This window comes from Ailuropoda melanoleuca, chromosome 16 (assembly GCF_002007445.2).
Source record: "Ailuropoda melanoleuca isolate Jingjing chromosome 16, ASM200744v2, whole genome shotgun sequence".
Classification (NCBI taxonomy): Eukaryota; Metazoa; Chordata; class Mammalia; order Carnivora; family Ursidae; genus Ailuropoda; species Ailuropoda melanoleuca.
Window position 1 is genome coordinate 88,003,457 of NC_048233.1, and position 13,504 is coordinate 88,016,960.

Below are 13,504 nucleotides of genomic sequence, written 5' to 3' on the forward strand. Positions count from 1 at the left end.
TGCAGCCACCTCTAGCACGGACTTCAGGGGCTCAGCCTTCCGAGTTAGCCGCTGTCGCTTGTCAGGGGCTTGTGGGTGTGTTTGACCCGGTTTTACGCTGGAGTGATTCTGACTTGCACCGCTTTCCGCCCTTCTGCCCTTTAGAACTTGTGTGTGGTAGGATGGGTAGTTTGCAGGACAACGTCCTCCTCACCCCATAACGTGACTAGGTTCTGGGGGGGCTGTCTTTGGTCTCCCAGCAACCTTCTCCAGGAGCTCTTGCTGCTGACCGTGACCGCTGGGACTCACCCAGTGAGCTGCTTGGTTCCATCTGGCCCCGAGCCTTCGACCAGAGGCGAGGTGGCCGTGAGGGGTGCGGGGCAGTCATGTTTTGTGTGGTTTCTGTGTTTCCCTTGTGGTGTCTTTGGGTGGGGGGATGTTTTCTGTCTGTTTTGTTTTGGGTGACACCATCTACATGTAACTTCACACAGAGCCGGTAGTATGTGCACAAAACTGAAAGAAACGGGGAATTTCTGGGTGTAGATATTGGGAATCTGGCCAATGCATTTTCCTTCTTTAATTACCGTCCAAACTTGGACTGAGTTGTTCGAACTGGGAGCACAGCTGGAAAAGGAGCAACGGCCTGAGTTCTGGGGGCAGAGTTCAGGAGTCCGGTGCCAGGGTCTCGGCGGGGCAGGAGCACGCACTCAGGTCCATCCAGCAGACGGCACGGGGACGGCCTTGGCTCTCTCCGTGGCCACGGCGCTGCGTGACAGCATGACTGTCATATAAGTCTGTGTTGCTGGGACACAAGTACTCGGCCAATAGAATTTCCCCATGGAATCGTTTTTTCTTTTAAGAAGCAAGAGAAGCCTGCGTTGAGCCTCCTTTTAGCGCTCAGTAGAGCAGGACGCAGGAAGGGACGCGGCCGGTCAGTTGTTGCCGGGCGGAAGACTGGGCTCTTGAAGCAGTGCATTCCCCGGCCCGTGCTGCGGCCCCCTTGCCCTCACTGCCTGCCAGCCCGCTCCCGGCACCCTTTCTGTCCCTCGGGAGAATGCGGGAAAGCATGCCCACGCCTCTTTCCTGCCTCGCACCTGCCTGCGTACTGAATACCATCGGTAGAAACAGAACTCGCTTTGCAAGTAAAGACATCGTTTGGCGGTTCTCGTTCCTTTTTGCGCTGCGTGCATTTTCTTGGGCTGTTTCTGGATCTGACTGCATGCCCCTGCTGGCCGCCCTGTGCTGGTCCTCGACCTCAGAGTAAGTGTTGTGTTGTGCCTCATTTCAGACTACTCCAAAGGATTCGGCGGGAAATATGGGGTGCAGAAGGATCGGATGGATAAGGTGAGTATTTCCAATCCAGGGCCGAGTATTTTCTGCTGATAGGTTTGGGAATTTATGGAGCTCTTGCTGCGTGCTGCTCCGGGGCTGGTCTCTGGTGGGTGTTGGCTCACGTGTTCAGAAGGACAGACGCTTGAGCGGTGCTTCCCGTGTGCCAGGCCTCACCTCGTGTGCCAGGGGGTCCTGTCCTGGGCTGCGCACAGCCGTGTGGTGAGAGCAGAGGATACCATCCCTGCCCGTCTTATAGTTGGTCCCCGGCCAGGCAAGGGACCAGGCAGTGCCCGTGCTTGGCCACCACACCACGCCACGCCACGCCAGGGCGTGTGGCTAGACCATCGTTGGAACCCGGACACTTAGACTCTAGGCCAACACGACAGCCCAAGAGCGTGTGGCTTCTGAATTCATCTTAGTAGTAAACCGAATTGGAGATTGGGTTCCTTGGTCACACAGGCCACAGTAGAAGAGCCCACTGGCCACGCGTGGGTGCTGGCTGCCATGTTGGCGTACGCTCTCGCTGTGGAAGGCTCCTCACCGTGTTCGTCTAGAGCCAGAGCCTGGCTCTGGGCCGCCTCTTACAGCGCTCCCCTCGAGATAGCTCGTTCCTCTCGCCAGGGACTTTGTCTCTTCCAATGGCTTCAGAGTCTCGGCGGGTCAGTCTCAAGCACGTGTCGGATGGCTATGCTCCCCGTTTACGGCCCATCTCCATCAGCATGGTGGGCTTCTGAGCTCCACACTGGGGACTGGGAGCGGCTCCATCCCCTCCGATCAGCTGAACAAAGGCCGTCCTGCCCAGTCCTGTGCCTGGCCCCTGGTCACCGATGGCAGGGCCGGTCCTCCTGCAGTGCTGCTTCCATTGGGCTCACGGCTGGCCACACAGACATCATCACCCAGGGGACCCCAGGGACCCCAGCACGTGACCGTGTGTAGACCCCTGGAGCGAGTGGTGGGGCACAGGCTTGGAAAGGTGTGGGGACTACGCGGGTTCCAGTAAATGTGCTCAAGGGGTTCAGAGCCAGGCGGTGACACGAGGTCATCACTGAGAGAGGAGGGGTCCCTGGGACTTGGGTCTGCAGTAGTCCCTGGGGGTGAGGGAAATGGGTGGGAGGCGTCCCGTGGGCTGGACCAGGGAACAGGGCGCAGAGTCCCTGTTGAGTAGCAGCAGAGGGAGAGGGTTCTGGTCAGGGAGGAGCAGGTAGGGCGCGGTGCTGAGAGAGCACAGCCGGGGCAGAAGCCCCCAGGGTGGTGGCAGAGACGACCCCAAGCAGCGTTCCGGAGAACTGGCTGGACGAGGCCATCACGCCTTGGAGCAGTGGGGAGCAGTCGGGGGGGTGCAGACACCCACTTCCCTCAAGGCTGCAGGGGGTCGGGGTACATCGTGCTCCTTGGTGTACATCATGCGGGTCTGAGCAGGTGGCGACGACACCGTCCCCCGGTGCAGCATCGTATGGGGCAGTCTTAACGCCCTGACAGCCCCCTGCGTCGGCGGAGAGGCGGGTGTGAGGCCTCTGAGCACTCTCGGCCGTTCTTCTGGAAGCTGCAGGCAGGCTCCCACACTCGGGTGAGGTCAGAGCCCCTGCAGGCTGCGAGGACGAGGGAAGGTGCTCCCCTGATTTTCCTGCCTCTGTCTTGGTAGAACGCTTCCACGTTCGAGGATGTTGCCCAGGTGGCCCCTGCTTATCAGAAGACTGTCCCCGTCGAGGCAGGTAAGGCGTGGCCGACCCCAGGGCCTCGGTTTTCCCGGGACGAACTTGCACGCCGTGCGGTGTTCCCGTCGTGGGCACAGCATGAGCTGGGAGCGGTGGAGAGCACCCTTGTTCTGCTCACTTCGGGGAAGGGGTCTCGCCGTGCCGCGACGGAAGACCTGCGTGTTCCCGCGGACGCACGTGGGCTCTTTCCGACGTCACGTGTTGCGGCGCTCTGGCAGTGGGGGGGGGGTCTGTGTTGGGGGGTGCCTCCCAAAGCAGAGCCGGGCCAGCCGTCCATTCTCAAGGGCCCTCCGCACTGCCGGGGACCGGGTTCTGGGGGGCTCTAGTGCCCGCAGACCCCCCCAGCTGGCCAGTGGGGCCAGGCAGCCGCGCTGTGATGGGAGGGATGTGTTGCTCGCCTGTGCAGAAGCCGAAGTAGATGCCCCCCACCCTTTCTGTCCGCGGGCCCTGCACCAGGCCGCCCCCAGCCTGTCTGCGGAGCCGGCCGCCCCCGGACAAGGCGCCCCCCACCCTTTCTGTCCGCGGGCCCTGCACCAGGCCGCCCCCAGCCTGTCTGCGGAGCCGGCCGCCCCCGGACAAGGCGCCCCCCACCCTTTCTGTCCGCGGTCCCTGCACCAGGCCGCCCCCAGCCTGCCTGCGGAGCCGGCCGCCCCCGGACAAGGTGCCCCCCACCCGCTTCAGCCACGGGGGCCACACCCCGAGGAGTATTGCTGAGTGGGGGAAAGTGCATGGAATGTGGTAAATGGACAGTAGGAGGCAGACGATCCCCATTGTTTCCTGTGGACGCCCCGGGTCTGCGGTTCCCGGACTTGGGGGTCTGGGGACATTTCAACACTCATAGGGATCGTTTGTGGGGCTCGTGTGTCTTGATCTTTGCTGTAGTGGGATTAAAACACAATTAAGATTTTATTAATTCACTTAAAAACAACAAAGCGTCACCTGTTAACATAATACTACTATTTATGGAAAAAATAACCACATTTTTGAAGCAAAGCCTGTGCAGAAGCGTGGCATTGCTTGGCGTTGTCTATAAATGTCCTTAGTCAAAGACCTTTATCCTTAAGCTGCTTCTGCGTTCGATCTATTGTGGTAAATGACATTTAGGAAGGAAATCTGGACTCCAGCGTCTCGGGTCACTGTGGATATTCCTCAGCGACCCTGCACTCGGACACCCAGTGGTTTCCCAGTGCTCTCGGAGGGTCGTCTCCCTTACAAGCCGCATGGTTCTGGAACACGCGTTGGACGTTTGCAGGGTACTAGACTGTTGACCATTGAGTTAAGCCGAACTTCCAAGTGTTGTGTTTTTCTTTCTGCAGTCCCCCCAGCGACATTCATTCACGGTACCGTCAGTTTTACCAGAGTCCTTATGTGGAACTGGGGAGCTGTCATGCTCAGAGCAGATACAAGTTTTCCACAATTCTGATTTTTCTTGAAAGCTTGAATGTTCCCGTTGACAACAGATAACTGCTGTTTTTCTTGACACGATAGACTGAGTTTATTCATTTTAGAGAGAATGTCTGCCAGATACCAAAGGTGCACACCATACTTGGCCGGTTGTCTCGGGGCAAAGTGATGTTCCGTGAACACTGAGCGCAGCCCGCAGCTCAGCACGACGGTTCTCCTCGAGACGACCGCACATGGCCCCGTCGGCCACAGGAGGTTGGCAGGTGTGGGCTCGGGGCTTGAGGTCCACACAACGTCAGAGCCTAGTGCGGTGCCGTCAAGGGCGTCGTCAGGGAAAATGGTGTTCTCCCATCCTGAGTGTGCGCTGGGGAAGAATGCAGGGCCGTTTGGAATAGAAAGTACTCCAGATTCCGGGCTCCCACCTCCCGGCAGCACGTGCACGAGCTGGAGGCGCGGCGGCGGGCGGGCTGAGCTAGCCGCTGGGGGCGCCGCTGGATCCCGGGGGGGCAGGCCGCCCTGGCACAGGGTCGGGGGGACGCGCCGCTGCTCTGACGCCCGGCGTGCATCTCTCCTCTCCTCTGTAGCGAACAGCAGAACAAGCAACATTAGAGCCAACTTTGAAAACCTGGCAAAGGAGAAGGAGCAGGAGGACAGGCGGAAGGCGGAAGCAGAGAAGGCCCAGAGGATGGCCAAGGAGAGACAGGAGCAGGAGGAGGCCCGGAGGCAGCTGCACGTGAGTGTGTCTTCTGGGCCCATGGTCCAGAAGGTTCTCTGTGGAAAACGTTTGGAACTGTAGTTGGAGGCTTTGCTGTTAGAGACCGTAACCCTCAGCCACACACGTGGTGGAGCCTTTGATTGCCGGTACTAGTGGTCGGCCATGCAGCTCCCGTGCCCGGGTGACTCCCGAACTTGCCCGCCTCTGAAGTCCTCCCTCCGTGGAGCCCCGGGCCCCACATGTGCCTGGCGGTCTCTGTCCTGACCTGGGGCCCTCTGGAATCCCCTTTTCCCTGGGGAGAGGGCTAGAGTACAGAGGGGACTCCCTGTGAAGGAGCAGTGCTGCTCTCTGCTTTGTCGACTCCTGCTGCTCTCTGCACCTGCGTCTGCCGCGTATGCCCGTCTCTGTCTCCTTGTCCGAAAGGCCAGAGGAGGTGGGAACGGGGGCTGCGGGAGGAGAGCCGAGGCCTGGGCGTGTTCCTTCCTCGGCCTTCCCTGTGTGCGCTGGATGTCCGTGGCTCTGGTCTCCACCTGATCACCTGCTGACCAGGCAGCCTGCGCCCAGCAGCTCCCCGGGCCGGACGGCTCCGCACCCCTCTCTCGGGGGAGTTAGGAAGCAGAATCAGAAGTCAAGCCCGTGAAGTTCTTCCGTAAACCGGAAAGCTTTCTTCCACGCCGTAGACGTCTCCTCCCCAAAATCAGTACTTAGGGCTCAGAGAACCCCCTTCGAGGGGGAATGGAGAGTGAGGACATAAACGTGCTGAGAGCACCAGAGACACGCATTAAATGTGCCGTGATGGTGGTTTCGTCACACGCAGACAAGGAACAAGTTTGTGTAATGAGCTCTTGTTACGATTCCGTGGTTGCTGGAAACTTTTGAATTAAGGAGCTTATAGGTTAGGTTTTCTTGGTGGTTCAACTCACGAATATACACGATACGGCATTTTTCCGGATATCTCGGTCTTGTCACATACTTGTGCCCTCCTCATCTCGGGCGTGTGCGTTGTAGTGGCCGAGTCCCATCCGCATCCAGTTGGTGCAGGAGGAGCGGGCGGCTTGCGGAGGGCTGTTGCCGTGTTCTGTCAGGCACCGCTATGTCTTCCTGTCCTTTCCGCCGTGTCGTCCTCCACTTCCAGCTCCTGCCCCTTGCCTCTGCTGGTCCCCGGGAGCTACTCCCCACTCTGTCCTCATTCCAGAGTCTTCTGGGCCGTGGGGCGCTCTGTGGGCGGGTGGGCAGGGCTTCACGAATCCGCACGCGCTTGACTCTCAGGTCCTGCTGGCTCGCTGGGAGAAATTACTCTCTGTGGCCAGCGGCTGTGAGAGGGGCCGTCACAGATCCTTGTATACAGGGCAGCTCAGGTGGGAACAGCACCCCGGGTTTCTGGCCGAGCCTGTGGAGCCCGGCCCGGACCGGGCATGCCCCCACCCCTGCGGCCCTGGGTGTTTAAGCTCAGGCCGGCTCCAGGCAGCGTGTGAGCCTGACTGTCCTGCTGGCAGCCCGCTGGGGTGGAGGCCGGGGAGGGTTGGTTCTTGCTGCCGCTTCCTGGTGCGGGACCCTTGTGCTCCTCTGTCTCCTCCTCCACGACATCAGCTGTCCGCAGGGCTTTCCTGGGGCCGCCATCCCACACGACCCCGGACTTCGCCTCAGAGCAGCACATGTGGACCCTCTCACAGTTCTGGGGGGCTCCAGAGGAGACCTATTTCCTGGTCTTTTCCAGCTTCTAGAGATGCCCGTGTTCCTTGGCTTGGGGCCTTGCCAGCCTCGGCTTCTGTGGTGACATCTTCTGATGAGTTCTGCCTCCCTCCAGGAGGGAAGGACCCTGTGGTTCTGTCAGGTGCACCCGGGGAATCTGGGATTGTTTCCCACCTCCCGTCCGTAACTGCCTGCACCCTCAGTCCCTTCGGCCCTCGAGGTTGCCTCCTCCCAGAATCTGGGGGCTGGGGTGTCCACGTCTTTTGAGATGCTATTAATCTGTCCACTGCAGCCCACGCTCTGGCCCCCAGAGATTCCTGTCTGTTCGACGTGCAGAACACACCCCATTTGTAGGTCCCCAGAAATCTCAGTCCCGACAGCAGCAGATCAGAGCCTCGAGTTCCTTCTCTGGTCACCTACATGAGGTCTGGGCCAGGCACAAGGTGGCGGCCTGCTTGCACCCCGTGGTTTGCATGGTGGCAGTAGGAGGACCGGGGGCCCTTGACATCCTGTGTGTGGATGAAGCGTGACCTTGACTTCACCTTGTCCTTACGGTCATGGGTGCTGAGTCTCCGTGCTTCAAACTCCGTGTTCTCTGCTCTGGCACTGAGTGCGCAGTCACGTAAGCCTGGGTGGACCTTTTTCTGGTAACCGCCTGACCGCTGCTTGCCTTTCAATTACAGGAGCAAGCCCAAGCCCAGAAGCCAACGCCCCCGGCCTCCCCGACTCCTCAGCCGGCTCAGGAGAGGCCGCCCCCAAGCCCCGTCTACGAGGTTGGTGTTTTCGTTCAGTGTGCAAATGAGTCTGACCCCCAGAGACACCCTTCCCAGGTTGATGGCACCATGCATGGAGTGAGGGTCCCCTTCCCCACTCTGCTTGGTGCCCCACCTGAGGGGACAGCCCGGGGAGGAGCCCTCGTGAGTGCTGGGGGCCAGGAGGCATGCACCGCACGTCCATCCTCTCCCCGTGTGCGGCCACCCCGCTGGCCTTCCTGGCCGAGGCCCCCTCCTCATCCTGCCTGCTGCCTCCCAGGCGGGTCTCCTGAAGCCGAGTAGACCATTTCGAGTCTTCATCTCACTTACTCTGTGTTGCATTTGACACCCCACTCCCTTCTAGAAGATTATTTCCTGTCCCTCAGCTGCCGTCCTCCCACATGAACTGACTTCACCAGCAGCCCTCCCCAGCTCTCCTTCCCTCAGTCCCTCTCAAACGTTGTGTTCCCCGGCGACTGTCCTTGACCCTTAATCCTCACTGCCATCAATGGTGCCTTGTGACCACGCACTCGCATCCCTCGGACCGGCCTTCTCTCCTGGGCTTTGAGTTACGGGCTGCCCTCCTGACCACCCCTCGTTCCATCGCGGGGTTTCCGCCCTGCCTCCCGGGAGCACTTCTGCCGCTGCCTCTATGACCACCTGCTGATTCCTGTGTCCCGTTCCCTCTGTCCCCATGGCCACTGCCCTGGTTCTCCTGCCCATTCTGTCTCACCAGGACGTCCTCACAGGCCATCGGGTTGTGAGGAACAGAAGCTGCCTCAGCTCCGCTGACACTTAAAGGGCTCAGCCGTCCGGTAGCTCATGAACCGGAGAGCTCTGGGCAGGAAGCCTGGCTCTCGGGCTTAGTCACATTGCCGGCAGGGCCCTCTGTGAGCTGTTCCTCTGCGTGGTGGCTGTGTCTTCCTGGACTCGTAGGCACTGTGGCGTGGCCTTGGGGCTCATAACCCAGTGGCAAGAGGGGGGCCTTGAGCCATCTCCCCTTGCTCTGTTCCACTGCTGGGCCGGTCCCTGAAGAGTCGGTCCTTTGGGAAGGCTGGTGTGACTTGCTGTAACTAGCGGGAGGGCAGGTGGGTCCTGTGGCCGGCAGCTCAGCCAGGACCTTGTGATACGCTGGGGGCAGAGGTGCTGATCCCAGAGACAGGGAGTAGGGTGCCACCAGGCAGCCCAGGATGAGATCCCCCACACCCAGACCTGCTCAGGACCCTCGGGGCAGCCAGCGCGGTGCCCCCACACCATGGCTTGGCATCAAAACCTCCAGGGTGTCGTCCAGGGCAGACTTGCCTAAAGGAGGCTCTGGGCCTGTCATTCTGTTGCAGTTTGACCCTTGAGTGACTCAGTGCCCGGCCTGGATGCGGAGTCCCATCTCCATGGCTTCCCATGAGTGGCTCTCATGGGCTGCCTGAGCCACGATGGTCATCTGCCAGCGAAAGCCAATGCCTGACCCTGCTGGTTCTTACTGGGGATTTTTGTGTGTTCCTTTCTCTCTGACCCCCTGACGGTGCCTTCAGATGGACCCTGGTCGGAAAGATGGACTAAAGTCACCTCCTTCCGTTAGGGTCAGAAGTCACGATGACTGTGAACAGCGTGGTGTTGATTTCCTTTGAGTGTCTGCGCTCGCCCGTGGCTTGCTGGACACTCTTCCCGTCCCCCAGAGGGTTTGGGCGGACTCCAACGCCACCGGCTGGGGGTGGGGCTGCTCGGGGCAGTGCGGTGGGGGACACTGTGAAGCGGCCCTTAGAGGCACATCAGGGCTGGCGGGTCCTCGGGCGTATCGGGCAGCCTCGGTGGCCTGTGCCTTTATACGCGAGCCAACCTGCCCTGGGTTTCAGCCTCAGGCCCGACCTGGGGCGGTGCTGTTCCCCACAGGCCACGTGGTTCCGTCACTGTAGGACTCTGGGCTGTCGGGGGCTGTGACCGTGGGTTACTCAGCAGGAAATGGCACATGGTCCTCTTAACGGTGCTGTGTCACGGTTATGTCGCGGTTAGAATCGAGCGTTTTCAAAATGTTAGCAGATGGTGCTTCCTCATCCGCGTGTCTGTGCCGCGGACCTCCCGGGACTAACAGGTAGTCATGCGTTGGGACCCAGGGTGGGCCACAGAAATGTCTCCTTGACCCCTCCCTTCCCTAGGATGCAGCTGCATTCAAGGCCGAGCCCGAGCCGGTGTACAGCACAGAAGCGGCCGACTACCAAGAGGCTGGCAGCCAGCAGGGCCTGGCCTATGCCTCGGACGCCGTCTATGAGGCCGCAGAGGCCCCCGACCACTATCAAGCAGGTACAGGTGGAGGGGCGCCCCACCAGATCCCCCTCTGTCCCTGCTCCTGTGTGAAAGCGGTGTCTGTCTCCCTGTTGCCTCACGTGCCAGAGCCTGCTGGGGCTCGGCGTGGCCTCCGTGGTGGTTCCAGGCAGGCTCCGGCTGCCTGGGGAGGTGGGGCGGCCGGGAGGAGTGTGGGGGAAGGGACCTCTGCTGCTCTCACTTCACGGCAGCAGCTCGGGGCGGAGGCCCTTAAAGATGATTTCTCTAAGCTTTGGAAATTGTATAGCTGTTTCAGTGGGACGAACGCTGAAGTCGGTCTCTTACCTTTAAAGATGAGGTTTCCTTCCATTTGGGCGGAATGAACCCGAACCCATGTGAGAACACGGCTCAGGAAGGGCCTTAGCTTTTCCCCGAGTGTGACATGAGGTTTGGGGCAGCGCGGGGTCCCTCCTCAAAGTACCAAATGAGTGCAGTTGAACAGCCCTTCCTCAGAAAGCTGCCTCGGTGCCCACCCATGTGGTCGCCGTCGCCGGCTGGCGTTGGGAAGGGGTGGGTTTGATCCTTGAACCCGGAGTCCTTCCCCTTCCCGACTGGCACCCAGGCAGGGCTGGCTGACGAAGGCGAGGTGGCTGGGTGCGCCCGGAGCACTTGGGTAACCTCAGCTTTTGTCTTGGTTTATTTTTAGAGGAAAACACCTACGACGAATACGAAAATGACCTTGGGATCACAGCCGTCGCCCTGTACGACTACCAGGCCGGTGAGGGACGCGCGTTCCCACTTGCTGGGTCTCCACAGATGCTGCTCTTGGGAGTTTGACTCCCAGAGCATTATTACAGTTTTTAAGAAGTAACTTGTTCTGAAATAATGTCGGAGTTACAGAAACTCCCTTTTCCCCTCCATTTCTGTGCCTCCCCGAACCTTCGGTTACCCTCAGCCACAGGGGGGCCCCAGGCCCCCTGGAGGCCCCAGTGGGAACTCCCCGAAACCGAGGACACTGCCCACCCCAAAGCACACGCCGTCCTCCAAGTGGGAGAGTCGGCACGAGACACCGTGACGTCTGCTGCTGGTCCCACCTCTACCAGCTGTCCCAGGCACCTCCTGTCCTGTTCGCGGCAGTGCCTCCGATCTGCCCCAGGGCCTCTCATCCTGGGGTGACCCGCGGCCATGCTCCGAGGACAGGGCGTCCCCGGGAGAGCTTTCTGCTCTTCGCCATGTACCACGCAGGGCACACGACAGGTCCCTCCGTCTGTCCCGCACCGCGGAGTCCCCACCACCCCGGTCCAGCATGCGGGGCCACGGTCTCCACCGCAACGCCAGCATTTCTCCCTCTGCTGCTGAGCCTGTTCCGTGGGTCTCCCGAGATCCTCTGCACCGTTCTCGGGCTGCTGGCCACAGTCCTGGCCCCACACATCCGCCCCCAGTGGGCTGTGTCTGAGTCCCCCTCCCTGGGGTGGCGCCGCCATCCTGCCCTGGGAAGAGCGTTCCCACCTCCCGTGTACTTAGGCCTGTTTCCACACATTTGTTGACATGGGTGTGGACTTTGTGAAATCAGGCATCTCGTTTTTACAAAGCGGTACGGTTACCCTTGTACTTGCCGCCCTGGCCACTTCCGCGCCTGCTTCCTAGGCTCCCCTTTGTGCCTTCTAAGTACCCTCCCCAGTGGGAGAATGGGAGAGGCCTGGTGTCGGGGAGCCTGGGCAACGGGCTCTGTCTCACGTGCTCAGGGCTGGTGTGCACCGGGCGGGACAGGGCACGGCAGGGCAGGGCGGCGCAGGGCAGGGCAGGCGGGAGGAAGGCCGTGCCGTGTGGAAGGCTCGCTGCGCTGTGCCGCCCCGCCGGAGGTCTCCGGCCGCTGCAGTGGCTGCCGGAGCGCGCTCCTTCCAGCAGACCAGGCCGCGCTGAGTGTCAGCGTGTCACCGTCCTCTCTCTCTGCCCTCTCTCCTAGCGGGTGATGACGAAATCTCCTTCGACCCCGACGACATCATCACCAACATAGAGATGATCGACGACGGCTGGTGGCGCGGGCTGTGCAAGGGCAGGTATGGGCTCTTCCCGGCCAACTACGTGGAGCTGCGGCCGTAGGCGCCGGCGGGAGGCCGCCGTGCGTGCTGCTCTTACAAGGGATACGTCCGCTGACGCTTCGGGAGATGCTCACGCCGCAGAATTTGCTAACGTAGTCCCGCTCCTTAGGAGGACTCGGGTAACCCATTTTACGCATTTAAGGCATTTTCTTTATTTCTGCCAAATTGGCATGTGCAGCCACTTCAGGGACCCCCCACTGTCCTGCGTGCATGCCGGCCTCGCCATCGGCAGCGGTCGGGACCCCGACGCGTGCTGCCTGTGCCGGGACCGGCCGTGCGGTGTTGGGCGGGAGTCGCTGTCCCCGGCAGAGGGAGGCCGGACGGGGGGTTAGGACTGAGGGCAGGGGTGCAGCGGGTGGCCACTTTAGCTCCGGGTGGGAGTGCTTTCCTGTTTGCCCAGACTCGCTCTCCCCTCCCTCCCTTGGCCCTCCCCTGACGCCTGAGGCCAGGAGGACCACTCCTGTCCCCGCTCCTGCCCCCGAAGCAGCGTCACCCGGGGCCGTGCACACTGCCCTCCCCGGCGCGGCCCGGGCCCTGGGTGTGCTGGGTAGGAAGACGGCCGTCCGCCGCGGGAAGGCAGGCGCCCTCCGTGTCGTAAACCGCCAGAAATGTTCTTCCCATCAAGGCACTTGTGTTCTTCGTGCCAAAATACCATGTCACGGGACAGGCAAATGCCATCAATTGACTTGGCTAATAGGGAAATAGAGAGTGCGTTCTCCCACCCAGGACGCTCCCCATGGACACCGCACGGGAGCGCGTCACCTTCCTGAGCCGGGGAGGCCAGGTCAGCGCCGGCCGGCAACGGTCTGGAGCAGTGTCTTTCCGGAACATTCTGTTGAGTTGTCCCAGCTGTTCAGGACGTGAGCGTCTACTTCCTGAAGTGCGTTTCTGCATAACCCTTGGCTTTACCACAGTTAGGTCGGGTTTTATATGCAATTACGGTATCTAAGTTTCTGTAGCACATATCATAGGTATGATTTTTTTTAATTAAATATGCAGAATAAACTTTTTTTGATCCACTTGTTTGCTGATGTCCCTTTGGTTTTGGTCACTTTGTTCTGCGTGAAAGTTGACTTCCTGACCCTTGACCTTTATCAGCTTTAGACGAACTAAAGATTCCCCTTTTAAGAGGCATGCTCCTTAAAAGGCACTTTTTATGAGGAAAAGTGTACTTAGACTCTGATATTGTCGTTTAGACAGGGATTCCAAGCAAAATAAAAAACCATTTATTTAAAAATCATTTTGGGATTACGGTTCTCACAATAAATCCCGAGGCGGTTATGGTGGGGCTCACGGCGCTGTTCGGGGTGCAGTACGTTGGGGTTCAAAGCAGCGTCGTGCACGAGCAGAGCAGTCGCTGGCGTGGGGGAGACGGGACGGACAGACTCCGTGAGCAGAACCCAGCTGGGTGGTCGTCCCGTCCTGGTCACGCGGGTTCTGCGTTCGAGCCCCCCTCCATGGTGGCGGAGGGGCTGCGTGCACGGACCTGGCTCCCCAGATGCCATGGTGACAGGCGGTCCTCTCCTTGTGGACGTCTGGTGTGGAGGACGGGGCTTG

General features: G+C 60.3%; 1 protein-coding gene across 6 annotated transcripts in view; it reads left to right on the forward strand.

Moving 5' to 3' along the window:
- Positions 1–12,966, forward strand: part of CTTN (cortactin) — a 28,239-nt gene extending 15,273 nt beyond the window's left edge. For all 6 annotated transcript variants that reach the window (XM_034645255.1, XM_034645256.1, XM_019802758.2 and 3 more), the window contains 7 exons: positions 1,268–1,323; positions 2,954–3,023; positions 5,015–5,163; positions 7,521–7,610; positions 9,740–9,884; positions 10,552–10,623; positions 11,812–12,966. In XM_034645255.1, coding sequence (XP_034501146.1) covers positions 1,268–1,323; positions 2,954–3,023; positions 5,015–5,163; positions 7,521–7,610; positions 9,740–9,884; positions 10,552–10,623; positions 11,812–11,948 — 719 coding nt within the window. In that variant the 3' untranslated portion in view covers positions 11,949–12,966. The remainder of the gene's footprint in view (positions 1–1,267; positions 1,324–2,953; positions 3,024–5,014; positions 5,164–7,520; positions 7,611–9,739; positions 9,885–10,551; positions 10,624–11,811) is intronic.
- Positions 12,967–13,504: the final 538 nt, after the last annotated feature.